This window comes from Canis lupus, chromosome 34, assembly GCF_011100685.1.
Source record: "Canis lupus familiaris isolate Mischka breed German Shepherd chromosome 34, alternate assembly UU_Cfam_GSD_1.0, whole genome shotgun sequence".
Lineage (NCBI taxonomy): Eukaryota > Metazoa > Chordata > Mammalia > Carnivora > Canidae > Canis > Canis lupus.
In genome coordinates, this window is record NC_049255.1 from 3,802,283 (window position 1) to 3,821,064 (window position 18,782).

The 18,782-nt window shown below is 47.2% G+C and overlaps 1 protein-coding gene and 1 long non-coding RNA gene across 4 annotated transcripts in view; one reads left to right on the top strand and one right to left on the bottom strand.

The window, feature by feature from the left end:
• LOC607300 (death associated protein) overlaps positions 1-18,782 on the top strand; it is a 65,507-nt gene that overhangs the window by 20,516 nt on the left and 26,209 nt on the right. For 2 of the 3 annotated variants that reach the window (XM_038583315.1, XM_038583316.1), the window contains exon 3: positions 7,885-7,918. The exons of the other annotated variant lie outside the window; for it this stretch is intronic. In XM_038583315.1, coding sequence (XP_038439243.1) covers positions 7,885-7,918 — 34 coding nt within the window. The remainder of the gene's footprint in view (positions 1-7,884; positions 7,919-18,782) is intronic. 3 annotated transcript variants of the gene reach the window in all.
• Positions 1,075-18,782, bottom strand: part of LOC119867468 — a 55,617-nt gene continuing 37,909 nt past the window's right edge. Inside the window, exons 2-3 of the long non-coding RNA XR_005383658.1 lie at positions 17,121-17,178; positions 1,075-5,731 (exon numbers count right to left, since the gene is read on the bottom strand). This is a non-coding gene — a long non-coding RNA (uncharacterized LOC119867468). The remainder of the gene's footprint in view (positions 5,732-17,120; positions 17,179-18,782) is intronic.

Here is an 18,782-nt window from a genome sequence, read left to right on the forward strand (position 1 = left end):
GACACACGATCTGCTTGCAGACAAGCGGAACAGCCACATAGTAAAGAGTGGCAGAGCTTAATTCATTTCATCTGGGTTTTTTTCCAGATAAAAAGTAAACATAAATAGAATAGATGTGCATGTTTGTCTCATTTTCCTGATAACACAGAGGCCCCATTAAGCACCAAGCACGGTCTTTGTCACTAGTTATGAGGGGTGGCTCCAGTACCAATTTTCCTTTTATGTCTAGTATAAATTAAACATTTCCTCCAAAACCTGTGGCTTCATGTATGTTAGGGCGATTGATAGGAAGGCCGCTATGGACATTAAGAAGCTTTTCCCAGAATCGCCCGACAAACGCAGAGCGTGATGTATGTGACCCAGACTGTGCCCTAGAACTCACGGGCATTAGCATTGCCAGGAACTCAGTCTCTGAGTCCTCTTTTCACGTAGATAGGCACCAGCGGAACACTTGAGTCTGTTGGGTAGTGAATCAAAGGCTCGCTGCTCCGCCGAGAGATGGAGCATATGGGCACCCATATGTCACGGGAGCTTGGCTGCACCCCTTCAGTTTGGGGATGAGAAGGAAAGTGCTGAAGGCCCACTTTCCTCCAGTGCCGGCCTGGTGCTGCTGGTCATTGGCTTGTAGACAGTGCTTGCACAGCGTCTGGCTCTCTAACGGATGCAGAAACCAGGTGTGATGGATTAGCTGGTGAGCGCCCCGTTCCGGCTCCCTCTCCCTCCACAGGCCTGCAGCCTCCTTATAAGACTGTCACACTCCCCTCCATGCTGGGAGAGCTCTTTTTATCAGATGGAAGGAAGGAAGCAAGGAAATGGAGCTATCAATTTTCCCCTCCAGACACTGCTGTGTGCATCTGCAGTGGAATCAGCCTCATGGAACGGATGACTCTTTTGTTTTTATGGTGTTACTCAAAGGGTTGAACTATTTATCAGGAGTATTTTCTTATTACATAAACATACGAACTGAATTTAAATCAACTCTCCAGTGCTTGGATTTTATAGAATGAAATATGTAATAATAACTTCATGGAATAATGCTGCATATAAGAATAACTACATAGAAACAAGAGCACTTTATTGAGTTTATTACATTACAATTATCATGCCTAAAATTTTTAAACATTCTACTTAAATAAACTCTGTTGACTTCAACTGTCTCAAATCCATAGTACTCAGAAATACTTTGGTGAATCAGTAACAAACAGCTTAGACTTTGATTCTTGAAAAGCAAAATAGTTAATTCACTTTATTAACTCGACTACTTCTTATTTCCCAACTAGAGAAAGAGGTCAATGAGTAAGGTTAGTGTGGAGGAATAAAATTCTTTATTCTTACAGACATCTTCTGTTGGCCCCTTAGCTCTCCCTAGGCAGGATATTTACTTTGGTTTTGGGCTGTGTACAACCTCGAAGGCAGGGCTGCAGGCATTAATATAAAGTGAATGTGGTGGACTAGAGGCATTGGGGATGGTGTTATAACTAAGAAATTCTCATAGAATCATCAGATTTAGAGCTGGACATGACCTGATAGGAGTCTCTTTTTAGGAGCAAGAAGAGCTTTGCCTGAAGGCCTCTAACAAACTCATTGACCAGAACTGGGTCACACTCCTCTCCCTAACTCATTGCTGAGATGGTCTCAAGATGGAGAGTTTGTGGCAGTGTGGATTTTGAGAAGACAAGTACCCCCTAGGTCATGTGGGCCAGGCAGAGGCCAGTCCAGGAAGTCCCCCAGAGCCACAGGACAAGCAAGTGCCCCAGGTCTACAGAGAAGAGGCAGGAAGTCAAGGGAGGCCAGCATAGGCTGAGGTTCTGACCTCAGCCTAGAGCCTGGAGAAGAAGGTTCAGAGACCACAGCATAGGCGGCAGGGTCCTAGGCCAACAAGGCTGGTGGAGGTCAGAGCCTAGGCCCAGAGTCCAAGTGAGGACTAGCACTTGGCCAGTCCAAAGGCTGTCAGTAGAACCCCCTCTTAAAGCCACACTCAGTCCCCAGAGCTTGTCTTTGAACTTGAAGTTGGCACAAGTAGTGGCCATACACACTGAAAATAAAACCTGAGGCGTTTGTAAGACCAAATCTTAAAGATTATCCCTATAGGCACCATCAGAACTAACCAAAGGTCATTGGTTAAGTTCCTGGAATTGCACTGTCCCCCATTCTTCTTGTAGATTTTTATGAGACAGAGTTTTTGTGCCCCACTGATTTCTGAAAACGGTGGCCATGATTTCCCAGTGCATACCCATGCAAGTAGTCCACTTTCCTGTGGGGGACCATTCATTTATTCACTGGATATCTGTGCTACTGTGTGCCAGGTGCCCAGGTGCCCTTCCAGGTTTTCTGAGTGTGATGACAATGGGATCTAGAGCATCTTCGGACAGTCTAACTAAATTTAGAGAAGTAATTGCTGTTTTCTTTTTTGGAGAGTGTTGTGGGAGGTGGAAAATGAAAGGAAGGACAGCTAAGATGACAGAGTAGAAATATGAAGTTCTGATGTGGGCGCCTACTTTCCAAGATGGCAGTTGAGTATAAAGTTTAAGTTTGGTTCTAGAAGTACTAATTCATTCCATTTATTTAACAAAATCCCTTCCTCCAAAATAGCTTGACCTCTGCAGCAGAGGTTAGCTTTCAACACACATGGATTCAGTAGGAAGTAGACTTGATGAAATGGTTCTGAGCTTTGAAACCTACCTCCTATGAAGGGAAAGGATGGTTGCTCTCCTGCAATGTTGGATAAGTTCTGCAGGTTGACAGAAAAACTAGGACAATTAACAACATGAATGTTGTTAATTAACATACTGTTCAGTTCACATGGAAGAGTTGCTATGCTTTGAGCCTAGAAGCACATGCAGAAAGTAAAGGAAGCGATGATATTACTGATGCTGGAAGGAGGGCTGGGCTGGCTCTCCACACACACACACACACACACACACACACACACACACACATCCTGCCTCTTCATCTCTGCATCATTTCCCTCTCTTCACTCACTTTGGCGTAAGGGCTCCATATAGAGGCGCATCTGTCCAAGCTGGCTTCAAGGCATGCTGTGGTGCACTTGTCCAGTGCTATGAACCATGGCCCCAAACTCCTGTCTTTGGGCAAGATGTGTTCCTCCTGAATTGCCACTAACTTGAACCTAGGACTGTGGTGATGATACCCATTCACCTGGACTTAGCTGACAGGTCAGGTTTCTAAAAAACATTCCTAGATCAGTAAGATTATACATCAGTATCACTATTTTAATTTCTTCACCCCAGAATCTACCACTCTGTACATCATCTCTTTGTATCTCATTTCCCCCGAAGCTCTGAAAAATAAGACAAAACAAATAGAGCATTAGTTCACCAAAGCTTTTCATTGTCTTTTTTGCCTATCCCTTGGGATAAGTCTAAATTATTCCCCCAGCATTTTAAGTGTGTGGGAGGGAGAGATTTCTGGACTCCTATTCCGTCGCATTGGTCTGTGTAATGTTTTTATGTCAGTGCCATACTGTTTTGATTACAGCAGCTTGTAATATAGTTTGAAATCAGGAAGTGTGTCAGACTTGATCTGATTTCACTGATCATCCCTTGATCAGAAATGATGTCTCCAGCTTTGTTCTTCTTTCTTGGGATTACTTTGGCTATTGGGGATCTTTGTGGGTCCATACTAAATTTAGGATTATTTTTCTATTTCTGTGAAAAATGTCATTGGAATTTTGATAAGGATGGCATTGAATCTGTGGACTGCTCTGAGTCATTTGGACATTTTAACAGTATTAATTCTTCTAATCCATGAACACAGACTCTTTCCATTTATTTGCATCTTCTTTAATTTCTTTCATCAACTTTTTATAGTTTTCATTGTATAGATCTTTTAACTCCTTGGTTAAATTTATCCCTAAGTATTGTATTATTTTTGATACTATTGGAAATGGGATTTTTTTTTATTTCTTTTTCAGCTAGATTGTTCGTGTCTAGAGAGGTAATCGATGTCTATGTACTGATTTTCTATCCTGCAATTTTACTGAATTTGTTAATTAGTTCTAATAGTTTTTGGTGGAGCCTCTAGCATTTCCTACAATCATATTATCTATAAATAGTTTTACTTCTTCCTTTGTGGCTTATATGCCTGTTATTTCTGTTTCATGACTAATTGCTCTGGCTAGGACTTCCAGTACTGTTGAATAGGCGTTTTGAGAGTGGGCATCCTTGTCTTGCTTCTGATCTTAGCAAGAAAGCTTTGAATCTTTCATCATTGAGCATTTTGTTAGGTGTAAAATTGTCCCAGAGGTCTGTGTCTTATGCATGTGTGTGCATGCTCATACATGCACACACATGTGTGCGCACACACACACATACACAGACACTGTGGCAGGCTAACTGATTAACTGACAGGTAAGATAAAACCTCTCACCCTTCACAATTCCTGATTTATCAGGGGGATGGAAGGAAGAAGCATGTAAAGTGATGTGATTGCCCAGTGGTGCTCAGCTAAGCAGCAGTGGCAGAGGCTGAGTAGCAATCAGCAGAATCCTGGTCTCCTAAGTCCCCAGCCAACACCTTTCCCATCCCATAGCCTGAGTGACCAAGGAGTGAGCAGAGCCTCCCAAATTCCCAGTGTGCTTGCAAATCATCTGGGAATGCAGACTCTGCATCAGCACGTCTGGGGTGGGGTTTGAGATTCCATTTCTCGCAGGCTCCCAGAGAATGTGGTGCTGCTTGTTCTTACCACACTTTGAGTCATGAGACTCCATCCCTGGCTCTGTAATGCTAATAAAGTCTATATGCTTTTCAGAAATGTGTAAACACTCTATAAAAATGTTATATGAGTAATTTACCCTTTAGCTATCTATAAATAATTATAGCTTCCTAATTGACCACTGTATTTATAAGTACTCTAGAGAGAAGAAGGGAGGCAGTATAAGGGAGAACTACCTATAGGACATTTTATGGGACTTTAATACATTTGGAAAGTGTCTGTCATTCCGCCCATTGAGTTTATGGTCTGTCTCATCCTAATTGGGCCTTGGGAAATAAGAAATTCAGAAGATGGCCCCCACTACCAAACAAGCACTTCAGCATTATTCATAAAGTCTAACAGCCAAATCACAACAAATACAAGCTTCTGTGAGACCAGGCACCATATATACTTACTTTTACTTTGTCCTCACCGCCTACAAAGGGAGACAGTGGCCCCTCATTTTATGGATGAGGAGATTTGCTGAGAAAGACTGATGACATGCCTGAGATTATTCTAAGAGGAACTGAGACAAGGATGATTTGAATCCAGATCTCTGATTCCAAAGACTTGCCACTCTGCTGCCCACTGCTTATATTCTGGCAACCAGCCCTCTTTTTCCAAAAAGTTTGGGAGAAATTATTGAAAAGAAATCCTAAAATTTTACTTTGGATTTTAAAGTTCAGAGATGTATTTGTAGCACTAAAGACCATATTGCTAGATACTGGTTTCCATCCAAGCTCCTTTAAGATGGAAGAGTTTCTGTCATTTTTTTTTTCTACCCCAATTGTCAGCTCAAGCTTTGCACTCATACAAGTTCGGTGCTGGAGTGGCCCCAGCTCCCTTGAGGGTGTCCCCCACACCCTCGGCCTGCATCATGGTGGCTGCTGCTCCAGCAGGTGCTGAGATCTCTGTGTCAGGAGCCATCCACCTTGGAACCTCCCAGCCCAGTGTGGGGGAAGCACAGAGGATGAAGACTGGGTCCTTCTTGATTTCAGAAGCCATAGATTGGAGATTCCTAAGGTCAGCAAAGACAGGAAATCAGACCAGAAAAGTACAAATAAGAGGAAGTTGGTATCAACGTAAAACTGATGACTCACAGATAGGTTCACTATGACTTTAAGTGGAAAAACTAAATAAAAAGTCTTCAGTGGGAAGGGTGGTGCCACATGGGCTGAAAACAAATACTGCTGAAGAATGAAAGAGTCTGTTTCTATTTTGCCAGAGGTCCCAAATATGATTATTGATAGAAACGAATGCACACCCTTTCCAGCTCTGGCCAGGCTAAGCCTGTGAGGTGGATATCCATGAGAAATGCCTGTGTTGCCTCTTTTGGATCGGGGGGAGCCTGAAGCTGAGAGACGAGGGGGAAGGAGGCCCAGGGCAGCAAGTCTCCATTGCCCCTGCAGCATCTTCTGGGCATTCAGAATTCAAGACTGTGCCAGTACATCTGTGGTCCCTGGATGGGAGGTATCAGAAACCCAAGCCTGGGGGCTAGGCTAGCACAGGGGCTCCTCCCTCTGAGTCACTGAGCCGACATCGCTTACAGGACAACAGAACAGAAAGAGAAATGTTTCCACTTGAAGCTTGAGTTTGATCCAACTCAGACTGGGCTTTTTATCTGATGGTTTATCTGTTGGTCTTCATAGCTTTCTTTTTTAACCCTAGGCCATATTTATGACTATGAAACCAAGCAGTTTAGGGACATGGAGTTCTTAGGTTCAGACTTCCATGGTCTGGGCATGAAGCAGCTTTGCCTGGAAAAGTATCATGCTGGGGATGGAACCAGGGCTTCCTGAGTCCTGGCCTGTGGCTCCTGGGTGGTCCCAGGTATGACACTAACCTTCGGGGCCTGCCTCTTCATCTGTAGCATGATATTTATGTAGATAAATATTTCTCTAATGGGACAGAATGAGGAAAAATGAATTTCTGTAGGCTTTGAAAATAACAAAAAGCACATGTGAATTAATAACAGTTATGCATTTATGAAGTTTCTATGACATGGCTGGGACTTCGCTGGACTCTGGAGGAGATGAGAAAGCAAAAGTCAGTCCTCGAGGAATGGCGGGGGGAGAATGGGTCCTCAGTGAGGCCATCTGCATTCCACTGGGAGTAGAGTAGATCCTGGGTAGGTAATGAGTCATTTCAGACTAAAATAAGATTAAAGGTGCTGTACCTGTAAATCTTTTTAAAGTTTTTACTAGGAATTATTGTGTGACACTTTTAGGGCAACACAAGGAAATGGACTGCCTGAGTGCTACAGTTCATCAAACAAATCTCTTGGGTTTTCTTTTGTGCTCTACGGTTGTTTTCTGCACCCAAACAATGCATCATTTGTATTTCAGTATTTGTTTCAATAATCTTCTAAATGAACACTGTGAAAATGCACTCATCTGAGATAACACACAGTCCCGACTAACATGCAGAGCAAGAGGGATGAGTCTCCTTTTCATATATCCTTGGGAGCTGTGGCGACGGACACTGAAGGTGTCACAGTATAATGAGGATGAAGATAATGGCATATAATAAAACATATAGCCAACTCAGACCAAGATTTTTAATGAGGCAGGAGCTTGGTTTCACACATTTTTTCTTTAGCTTTAGTATCTGGCCCAGAGCCTGCCATATAATCTCTCCTTGTGAAGTGCTATGTGTTAATTAGGGACTGTACCATGCTGTCTTTTTCTTTACTAAAACTGTTCAAGAACTGCTTTGTTTTATTTCTCGCCTGGGTATTCTTAATGATTATTCCTATATGTACCTCCATTCGTCATTGTTAGTTCTTCCCAAGAGTCCTTGCATGAGGACAACCCAGAGGAGCCGAGCATCATCTCCAACGTTCTGTGGCCACTGAGCTGTTCTTATGAAACGCTAGGGTGCCGAGGAGGACCCAGTTAGGAGCCCTGGGCTAGGCCAGCTACACCACAGGTAGCTGAGCGAGCTTTGCAACCCAAATCGAATCTTTAGAAGACGAGATACATGCATGTGTAGAAGGGCGATTGAATTCTTTTCCATGGTTTCTAACATTTTTGTCTTCTGTTGTAATCTAATGGGCTATTAATTCTGTATCTCCCCTCTCCTCTCAGCTTAAGAGTTTGTGACCATAATTGCTGTTTTCAAATGACCGAATGTCTCGCTTTCTTTCTCTTGTAAACTGCTTACTCTTTCGAGGGGACCCTGGCGACAGAGGCTGGCAAGGCCGCAGGTATGTATGGTGTATCTGTCTGTTTCTTTGGCATTGATATTTTATCAAGGGACATGCCTTTGAAGGATGGCCATGCCTTCTAATGGCCAGGACTTTGCAGCCCCAATGGCCAGAAGCATAAAGATGTGTAAAGAGGATTTTTTGGTACATTGATCACTGAATGTCTTGCCATGCAGCTTCTGTGATGGATACTCGGTTCTGTGGGCTCCTTCCTAACCACAATCTAAAGGGTAGTGGGGAGTGGTAATTGTAAAAGTCGCCATCAGCATTAGCTGTTGGGTGATGGCTGTAAGCAGAGTACTACTGTCAGGGGCTGAGCCTCATCCAGTAGATGTTGACATCTTCCCAGTGGGTCTCCTTAGAGTCAGTGGTGTGTCCCCATGGCACCTGGGCCTGGTGGGGTGTGGCAGACAGCAGCTGGCCCCCCACACACACACACTGCCGCAGCAGGGATCAGGTTGACTGAGCTGCTTGTGGGAGGGATGGAGGAGAAAAAATGTCTTCTTGCTAGCCAGGGACGTACGGACTTCAGAGTTTACTGGGCACAATTGATGTGTTCCTGGAAAGTTCCTCATAAAGCACAGTTTCTCTTAATTAGGTTTTATTTCCCAATTGACATGATTTCAGAGCTTATTCAAGCCTGTTTTCCCCAACTCTCCATTTATGACCCTAAATTTCTCCTGCTCCCCAATTCCTGTTGTCTCTGAAAACTGTGAACGACCAGTAAGCACCGTGGGACACCACGCTTCCTAAAATTGGCCACGGCTGTCAGCCAGAGGGGCATGGTCACTGCGGGATGGGCGCTGAGTCAAGTGGTATGGAAATTACTGAGAGCGACCCTGGTCGATCCTTGCATCCTCTGCTGGAGAAATTAAAAACAGTATTCATCTTGCTGAATACAGGCATGCTGTATCATCAAGAGGATTCGTGTCAGGTCCAATTTGAGATCATCACAGTAATTGTTACATGTGACAAACTGACATGTGAAGTGATAAATACCTCAGTGCAGCCTCCCTGTTAAAATTCCACAGTGAGTTTTCATGGCCAGGGGGCTGGGATGATGGGCAGGGCGGGAGAGCTTCCTTCATACTGCAGCCTGCCCAGCTCCTCGGCATGCCCTATTTCCCTAGAAACCTTCATTAACCCATTTACTTCCTGACGGTTGTATAAATTCTTACCATTTTTCTTCTGTCCCTCCCCGGATGAACTCTGGGGAATTGCTTTCCAAGGGTACTCCATCTAGAAGTGACCCAGCAGCCCTTTTATAAGCACTTGTGCTGCGTTCTCAAGAGCTGAGTGTGAAACAGCCCACAAGTCCAGCAAACAACTGCCAGTTGCCTGAATTTCTCAAGGTCAGAAGCTGTTGCTGTGGACAACGGTTCAGGCTTTTACCCCAGGCCCCCACGCAGGAGAGTGGGACAGATGCGGACTTGGCTGCCCGAGCGACACCTGCAGGAACGTGGGGGCGTTAGCAGTGCATGGGCTGGGAAGCTGGCTCTTGATGTATTCAGAGCCACCTCCTGTTCCTTCCTGAATGCTCTGTCCTGTTAGACGCAGCAGCATCCTTGTGCAGAGCAAACCCAGGACACCAGGCAGGCTGCGGTGTCTTCAACTTCTGCAGCATTTGCCACTGAGATGTCCCATCTCTAACAGCAGCTCAGCAGCCATGCTTATCATTCCCTTCACTGTGGTTCAGGCTGAGGCTAGATTTCAGGGAGTCCCAGCAGGGGAACCCCGGGCCCCCCAATGGGAGACCCAAGAGTCTGCGTGTCTGTGCATCTGTTCCATCATGCTCCAAACCCTTTCGAATTTGCTCCTTTGCATTTTTCCCAATTTTGTTTTTGTTTACTCATATTATGGGTTTCCTTGCCATAAGTAGATTCAGTTATCAAAATATCATCTAAAATTATGATACAGTTATTTCTTTAGAAATCTGATGGCAAGATTTCATGATAGGTCTAATGGCCACCGTCGCTTTGAGGTAGGAACGAATGGAATAGTATCTTACCATACCTGCGGTGACAGTAATGTGACATGAAAGTCACAGGTGCTGCCGACGCCATGGGGGCTCGTTGCCTGAACTCGTAAGGAAAGGAAATGTGAAATGTCAGTTTGGCATTGGTGAGAATAAGGTACAGGGCAAGTGGGTTGGTTTTCCTCTCGCCTGGTTGGTGGATGTGCTGATTTCTATTTCAGGGCCGCTTGGGTTAAGAACCTCATCCTGAGCCTCTTAGAGCCAAGTTTTGTCAACACAGATATGTCTAAACTGATATGTCAGCTTTGCATCAGACGGCTTTCCAGGGATCTGGATGTCGGCGTGATGCTCACAGATCCAAACCCCACCTGTGCCTTCGCTGTGAAAGAACTCACAGCTTCGTTGAAGCGATCCGGCTGCAAGTCTGCATTGCCGCCAGTCCTATGGCCCTCTTCCTTCTCACGCCTAGTGAGAACACACACGAACAGACCGAGAAATTTCACGTCCCCTGATGAACGTTCCCTGACGCTCAGCCCTCAGACCTCCGTGCTGGTCTGTTCCTGCCCCGCCCTCGCTAGGCTACCCATTGGATGGCTTGCCCAGCTGGGCTGCCTGTTCCGAGCTGCCCACTGGTGGCCCGGCCCCGGGTGGCGGCGGGCTTCAGCTCACCTCTGCGGTCGGCTGGAGCACAGGGAGCTCAGGTGGGGACAGAAAACGGGTTTCACTCCCAACCCCAACTTTGTGACCTGCTGCTTGTGTGATTGTGGGGAAAGCACTTAAGTTCTGTTTTGGTTTTTTTTAAGATTTTATTTATTTATTCATGAGAGACATCGGTAGAGGGAGAAGCAGGCTCCCTGCGGGGAGCCCAGTGCAGGGACTCAATCCCAGGACCCCGGGGTCACAGACTGAGCCCAAGGCAGACACTCAACCACTGAGCCACCCAGGGGGCCCCAAGCACTTAGATTCTTAGAGCCTGGACTCCTTGGATATAAAATGGGGGTAAAAGTGATGAGCCCTCACAGAGTGAAAAGACACCAACTCTGCGTGACACAAGGCACCTTATGAATGATGGCTATTGATTGATCATTCGAAAAGCCAAGGGCTTTTTCAGCCAAGACTTCAAGGCTCATTTATAGACCTGTCGCTTGCCTGGCTCTGGCCGACAGCCCCCAGCGGTCTCGTGGGCCCCACTCTTTGTAGCCTCACCCAGTCTCACTGCATCCAACGCTCCTTGCAGACCTCTCTTCCCACGTGTTTCCCTAAGTCCAGGGAATCCTGAGCCGAGTAGGCCACGTCTATGGACTCACCCAAACTGTACCGGTCCTTCAAGAGCCACGCAAGCCCCTTTTCCACAAAGCTCTCCCTCACTGCTGCACCCTCGGGGACTGCCCCCACTGACTTCTTTGCACCTGAGCCCTGGGTAGCTCTGCAGCAGTCTGCTCAGGCTGACACCGTGTTGCAGGCTCAGGACTCAAACAACAGAAATGGATCATGTCACAGTTCTGGAGGCCCAAGTCTGAGAGGAGGTATGTGTGGGCAGGGTTGATTTCTCCTGAGGCGCCTCTCCTTGGCTTGTGGATGGCTGGCTTCCCCGTGTCCTCACGTGGTCTTCCTTCCTGTGTGCAGATGTCTGTGTCCAAGTTCCCTCTTCTTATAAAATCACCAGTCATCGTGGATAAGGACCCACCCTCATGACCTCATTTTAACCAGAGGATCTCCTGAAAGACTCTGTCCCCAAATATGGTCCTACCGTGAGGCCCGGGGGTTCGGACTGGGGGACACCGCGCTGTGTGTAGCAGCCCCCCTCAGCACGCGGTCACCACCTGCCGAGGCCCCGGCTGCCCTTGCTCTGGGCTTCCCCGAGGCGGTCTTCTCGCCGAGGGAGCAGTGCCCTAGGTCACCCTCACATCCCATGGTGCTCAAGGCCTCGGCCTGAGGACAGCGGCACGAGGAGGCTGTGAACGGGTACCTCCCCCTAAATCAGGCCCCTGGGCTGATCGGGAAGACAGGGCACGACACTTGCAGGACGGGGCAGAGAAGCCCCATGGCGAAGTGGGAGAGAAGGTGCCGGAGGGCTGCCGAGGATTTTAAATGCTGAAGAGTAAGAAAGAGAGGCCAGCGTGGCTCTCCGAGCTTGAGCGGCGCTCAGGAAGGCCAGGCCCACCTCCCAGAGCACCAGCCTCTAAGGAAGAGCAAAGCTTCAGGCCCGGGGCGGGGCCGTGCGGCCAGCCCACTGGGAGCTGCGGGTGTCGTCGGCCACCGTCCTAGGTCCCCCGCCCTCGCCCTTCTCCTACGGCGAACAAGCACGTGAGCCAAGCCTTCGCACTCCCGCATTCCAGAACCCGGAGCGTGTACCCCCGGCAGGGTTTATGTCGTGTTGGACAGTTTCAAATACTTCAAGAGGTGAGGTTTTACGTTAACTCATGTTTAAATTAAGGCTCTCAATTGTTATTTTATTAGCTACGTTACATTTTTCCTCCCTTCCTTCCTCACTGGACATGCTCCCAGGGTCAGCTCATTGGCACTCACAGTTTTTCTGACTGTGCATCAATGGCGAGGCCCATATCCAGCCCTCCAGCCCTCGCCACCAAACCTGGCTTCAGACTGGTATGGCCAGCTGCCAGCTGGACATCTCCGTCTGGGTGTCCAAGACAAACTAAATTCCACGTGCCTCCCCCTTTGCACCTGCTTCTCTTTAGCCCCACCTTGTACCTTAAAGCCCAAGGTGGTGGCTTTCTTGTAGCCATCCCCAACCCCAGCGTGAACACACACAGTATGCTATGCACACCTCCAGTCCTCTGCCCACAGCACTCTCCATGCTCATGAGCAAGAGTCTGGATGTTTCTAGAGAAAGATCACACAACCTAGCTAACTTGACTCACTCCAGATTAAATGGTGGAGCTCTGTGCAGTTCACTTTCCACTTCCTGAGATGACCATTGTCCTTAGCCCATCTCTGCCCCACATTCACCATCTGAACCCCCAAGAGGATGAGGGCTCCCCGAGGAGATCCAGGCCTGGGCCATCTGTGCGTTCCTCCATCCTGGGCACTGGTGCAGGGGAGCGCTCTGTGAACCACCCCTCCGTCTTCAGCAGGCTGACTCCTGCCCACCCTTGCGCCTGGTGTGGGGCGCCCCTGCTCCAACTCCTTAAAGCCACAAAGTGTTGAAGTTGCGTTTTTTAAAATCTCTCCTTTCTCTCCTTAGAATACTCTGTGTGTGCTGGGCTCGGAGTGGGCTGGAGCAAAGCCCTGAGGCAGGCAGTCCCCTGGGAGTGACTCAGCCTGGGACAGGTTGAGTGGGTGCAGAAAGGTAGCTGAGTCTGGATTCTAAGCCTGGGGCTAGGCTGAACCTGGGCATTTTCCCCAGGGCCACACCACAGGCTGAGTGGGAGGGCACCGTCTGCCTGTGCCTCTGATGGGCCAGGGGCAGAGCTCTCCAGCTGTGAAGGGCTCCCCATCACCTCCAGAAGACAGTGCACATCCCTCAGTCAGGGTGTCCCCAATGTGATTTCCCCCAGTCATGCTCCCTAGACCTGCACCTCCCACTGCACCTGACCATTAGGTTGTGGTCTTGCTTCCCTCCCCCTTCTCACTCCCAGGAGCATCCCCCCACCACTAGTCTTTAAGACCAGATGTAAAAGTCAGCTTGATTTCACCAAGAGCTTTCTGTCACTTGTGACCCCCTTAGCAGACATCTGTGACTCAGCATTCTGTGTCATGGCTGTGAGGACAAGTTTCCCAGGAGCTCTTGGAGCCTTGAACTGAGTTCAGGATGAGGGGTGGAGTTAAACCTGATTCTGCCAGGGTCATCTGTGGCTTTGGCCACATAGCTGTGATGTCCTGAGCCTCAGTTTCTCATCTTGGAGATGGGGCAGCAATACCTTGTTCAGGGAATTTTTCAGAAGATTTAATGTCATAGAGGCTGGTTAAGGCTTCCAGGTGGTGCTGGCCAGTAGCAGCACTCAGGAAATAGCAACTTGCTGTGCTCCACCTAAGTCCTTAGGACTGAATTCTTCTAGATGGGCTTGGTGGGGGCAGGGTAGTTTTTTCAATATGTGTGTGAATACAGATTAAAAACTGTTTCCTTGTTTGTCTGGATTGACTCAGCATATGGTAGTGAGTTTTCCTAATTGTTTCTGAAGGTGGAAGTGAGCAAGACTACGGGGCTGCCCCTCTGCACCTTAGAGCACAGCCTGGTTCTCAGCCTTGAGTCACACCAGCATCTCCTGGGGGTGGGTGAGACACAGCTTGCCAGCATGGCCCCCCGAGTTTCTGATTGGGTAGGTTCACATAGGACCCAGAACATGCATTTCCAGCCAACTCCCAGATGAACTGCTGCTGCTGTATAGGGACCACACTTTCAGCTATTGCCCTAAAAAATACAAGCAAAACATCTATACATTGCTTAGAGACGACCACTCTTCTCTTTTGAGAGCCTCCCCTGGGACATGTTACAAGTAGCTAAATGTCCACTTATTTTGCATTCCCCACATTTTCAATGCCAGTGTGAGCTGTGGGAGTGCTCTTCGTGTAGCATTTCTCTCTTTTTAAAAAAAAAAAAAAAGAGAGATTTTATTTATTTATTCGAGAGAGAGATCAAAAGAGAAAGCACGATCGGGGTGAGGGACAGAGGGAGAAACATATTCTCCAGGAGCCTGATGTGGGGCTCAATCCCAGGACCCCAGGATCATGGCCTAAGCCAAAGGCAGATGCATAACCTACTGAGCCACCCAGGGGCCTTTTGTGTAGCATTTCCCACACCCTGCAGTCCATAGTCAGAGAAGTCAGGCAAGCATCCTCCTGTGATCCCTGGTTGGGAACTTCCATAGATTCCACCTGGACCTATGACCTGGCCAGAGAGAGCCACACGACCCAACGTGCAACCATGTGCACAACGCAGTGGAAAGTCTATGAAGACAGCTGGACAATGGGGTAGGATAGGAAACCTCCCATGGTGGGATTTCTTCAATACATTACCTATTTACCCCTTCCTCTCCACCAGTACATTCCATTTGGGTCTTGAACCTTGAAAGACAGTTATGCTGTCTTAAGTAAGCTGTTGTGGGACCTCATGAAATTGAGCTTTTGTCACCTGGCTGATGTAATTTGCCTGACTTTTCATAGGAATGTGTGTACACATTCTGAATAGCAAACCTAAGAAAACTAATAAACTCATGCAGTAGAACTTCACTAATCTGTGTTAATTCTAGTGAATGGTAGTGCGATAGACTTTTTTTAATTTCCAAATTATAAAATATTTATTTAAAAAATAGGGTATTGTTACTTTCGTGATCATGCTGTAACTCGGACTCAACTAGTTAAGGTTGCCAGTAAATTCTCATAGAGGAGACATGATTTAATGCATAAGTAAGACTTATTTGTAATAGATATAACAATTATTTGTGAATAAATTTTCATTGTAGGATATTTGGGGTTTCTTCCCAATACCTCATTTTCTTAAGGGGTTAATATTCTTCCTACCATCTTGTTTATGTTGCCTGTTTGTCCAGCCTTTCTTCTAATGAACACAAACTTCAAATTAGTGAAACCAACTAAGTAAGGTTTTACTCTATTGGAAAAGCCACTCATGCTAACACACACAAGCAGTGCGTCCCCCACCAGGCCCTGCATGTATGGTCTGAGGACATACAACTATGGTCAGAGCCTTAGGTGTTTGTCTCTAAAAACTATTCTGTAGCTGACCTGTAGCACTAGGGTTGCCTACATGACCCTACTGTGGCCTTCACACATTGATTATAATTACAGGGAAAAACGGAAGCATGGGAGGGTTTATCTTTTAATGCATTTGTCAGAGAAAACTGTGTTTTCCAAACTATGGGTTGTGACCCATGGGTGGCTCACGAAGTCAGTTCAGTGGGTGGAGACCAGCATTTTTTTTTTAATGGAATAGGATCAAGCAGGAAATATCAGAGTGTGTTCCAGGCTGTGAGGGTCAGACTGTGTCTTATGTATGTGTGTCTGTCCATGTACCAGGTCACAGCGTTAAAAGACCCAAGTTTTAACTGTGGGTCATGGTCAAGCAATTCCAAATACAGGAAAATATTAACTGAAGGTGAAACTTGTCCCCCTCGATGTCATACTGGCCCCTGCACCCCACATCCTCTCTGGGCTTTGGCAGTGCCATGCCCCTGTGAAACACCAAGTTTGTACCATCACTGGAATTCCTTCGCACTGTTGAAGGTTGATTCATGCTTCGGTGTAGTGTCCAGCTCTTAGGACCAGAGAAAACAGAGCCACCCCCAATCCACCCCCACCCCTGACTCATCTAAAGTACTCTTCTTTCAGAGCTCAGCCAAAACATCACACTCTTCCAAACCAACCCCTCTGCTGTTCATACTCCTCTAGCACCTTGTCCTTCACGGTACCAACTCTTTGCCTGAATGTAAATGTAGGCCTTTGATCAGTTTCCCATTCCCTCTTCCACACTGGCCACCAGCTACCTCAGACATGGGCAGCCTGGCCCACTGCCTCAGAGGCAGATCGCTGCCTTCTCTTTGAAGCCCTCTATGACTTCTCCAAGTAGGTTTTGGACTTAGTCTACCCTTTGTGTCTTGCATTTATGGGAATCCTGATCAGGAAAGGAGAAATCACTTGGCCAAGGTTATATGGTTAGGGGAAGATGGGATGGTTTGCATTGTTCCAGAAGAAGGACCAGAATACTCTATGGGAATTCAAGTTTCCCGGCACACTGACCTCTCAGTGCTTTCCTCCACACTTGTTCTGTGACCTACAGTGTAGGATTGATGTGGACACAACTGTGGCCTCTGAGGTGCAATAACATAAATTTTAAATTTGGGTAAGTATTTCATGCCCTAGCTGCCTCTCTCAACCTAGTAAAAGTGTGTGCTTGGTAAAATTCTGTTGTAATTTCATCTCAAAAACTATTCAAAGAAAAATCTTCATAGAAAAAGTGTTTCTTGTCTGCCTACTCATTGATTAGTAAAGTTAGTCTCAACCAGCCTGTCTCATTTTCCTATAAGCCCAACAACCTTTGGGTTAATTCACACAATTGTTCCATAACCATAAAAGGCCTTAAAGTGGTTTAAGGTTTGGACTTTGAGGAGCTCCAGCTGCCATTAGGAGCCCAGGCTATGAGCTCGGATCCTGGCTCCCCCTCTTCCTCGCTGTGTCACCTTAGGCAGCTTACTAACCCTCCCTGTGCCTTGGCTTCCTCACCTGTCAATTGTGAGTAATGGTAGCACTTACCTGAGCAGGCTGTCGTGAAGATTACATGAGTCAAGGTGTCAGCGGTCTATAGTAGTTCCTGGCATAGAATAAGAGAGAAATATTAGCTCTCATTAGTAGTATTCCGTTAAGATTCTTTATCTATTATTTTACAGTCCAAAACCTAGAACTAAAAGTAATCCTAACACTTTGTAAGTAGATGGAATATTTAAGGCCCAGTATGTTTAGAAGCATGCCTTGCCTCTCCTCACTGTGTCGTGCTTTCCACATAGAAGGTCTGACAGGAGGCAGGTGGTCAGCGTGGCTCCCAGGCGCTGCAGCCCAGTTGGGCTTTAGGGCATCTCTCCAGTGTTGCCCTGTTTGATAGAATCGCTGATGCTGAGCTAAGTTCAAACTCCCAGTCCAGGTTTGGGAGACTACTGTGGCTACTTTCTCATCCCACCTAACAATGCATGTTAGAGCAGTGCTTTGTTTCTAGGGATCTCACATAATTCCAAGGGCAGTGATTCTCCAAACAAATGTCACTTTGTGAGGGCTCATGAAACTGTCTTCCACCAAGGACACTTGGTACAGCTCTCCCACCTGACCAAAGATTTCAGAACTTCTAGAATTTTGTAACACATACATATATTAAATAACTGCAGAAGGAAATCAGAGTCCCAAGATATCACTTCACCTTACTTTAAAGTTTGCCCTCCCATCACTTTGCTCATAAAAAGTTGTACTGAGTCGAAAAGGAAAATTGGAGGAGAGCAGAAAGCATCTTAGACCGAAGTTGTGTTCCTCTTACTTCATTAAAAATGCCCACTGTCCACCAGGTTTTGCACCAACAGTGCATCGGCCCTGGAGAGGACACCCATGTGCCACCACAAATGACCAGGCACCAGGCGTCAGAGCCGGATACATAGCCCGGCTCTCAACAGCAGCTGTGCGCGCTTAGGCCCATCCATCAAGCGACCTCGCAGCCCAAGGCCCAGAGGGAGCTGGCGATGATGGAGAAAGAAAAGGAGGAGGATGGAGAAATGGATTCCTTCAACAGGGTCAGGGTGGGTTCTCTTTCAGCCTTTGAGGTAGAACACTTCCCAGATGGATACGCTGCTCTCGACTCTGCGTAAAGTCATAAATTCAGCAGCAGAATGTGCCTTCAATCGGTGTCCCGGAGTATGTCAATGCTGACGGGAGCTCTGCCCCCAGAGGGTTCCAGATTTGAAAGCATTTGGGAAAAATGGGTTCAATGAAGTTAATCTGGTTTCCTTACATTGTCACTCGGCCCTAGTATCTGAAGGGCATTTAAATTCCCAAGAAGAGGATACAGGAACAGCGTGGCCAGAACCCAGTTAACCAAGGTCATGCAAATCATGGTGCAGGACTGGAGATGGGCTGATCGGAGGTGGGGCCACAGTCCTGAGGGTCGTGCCTGAGGCAGGTGGCAGGAGAACAGTTTGCCGGAGAATTTGAGGAGCCGGGTTCTCCTCCCAGCCCCCTGACCACGCGGGGACGTGGCCGCCTCTGCCACTCCGCCACTCCTTCATGTAAAAGGAGAACGGTGCTACCCTTGTGCTGCCCCCCGCACACCCTACGGTGATGAGCCCTGGAATGTGGGCCAAACAGGCTCCAAAACCCTCAGATGGCCTGCAGAGGTGGGGGGCGGGGGGGCGTTAGGACACCGCTCCGTCCACCAGG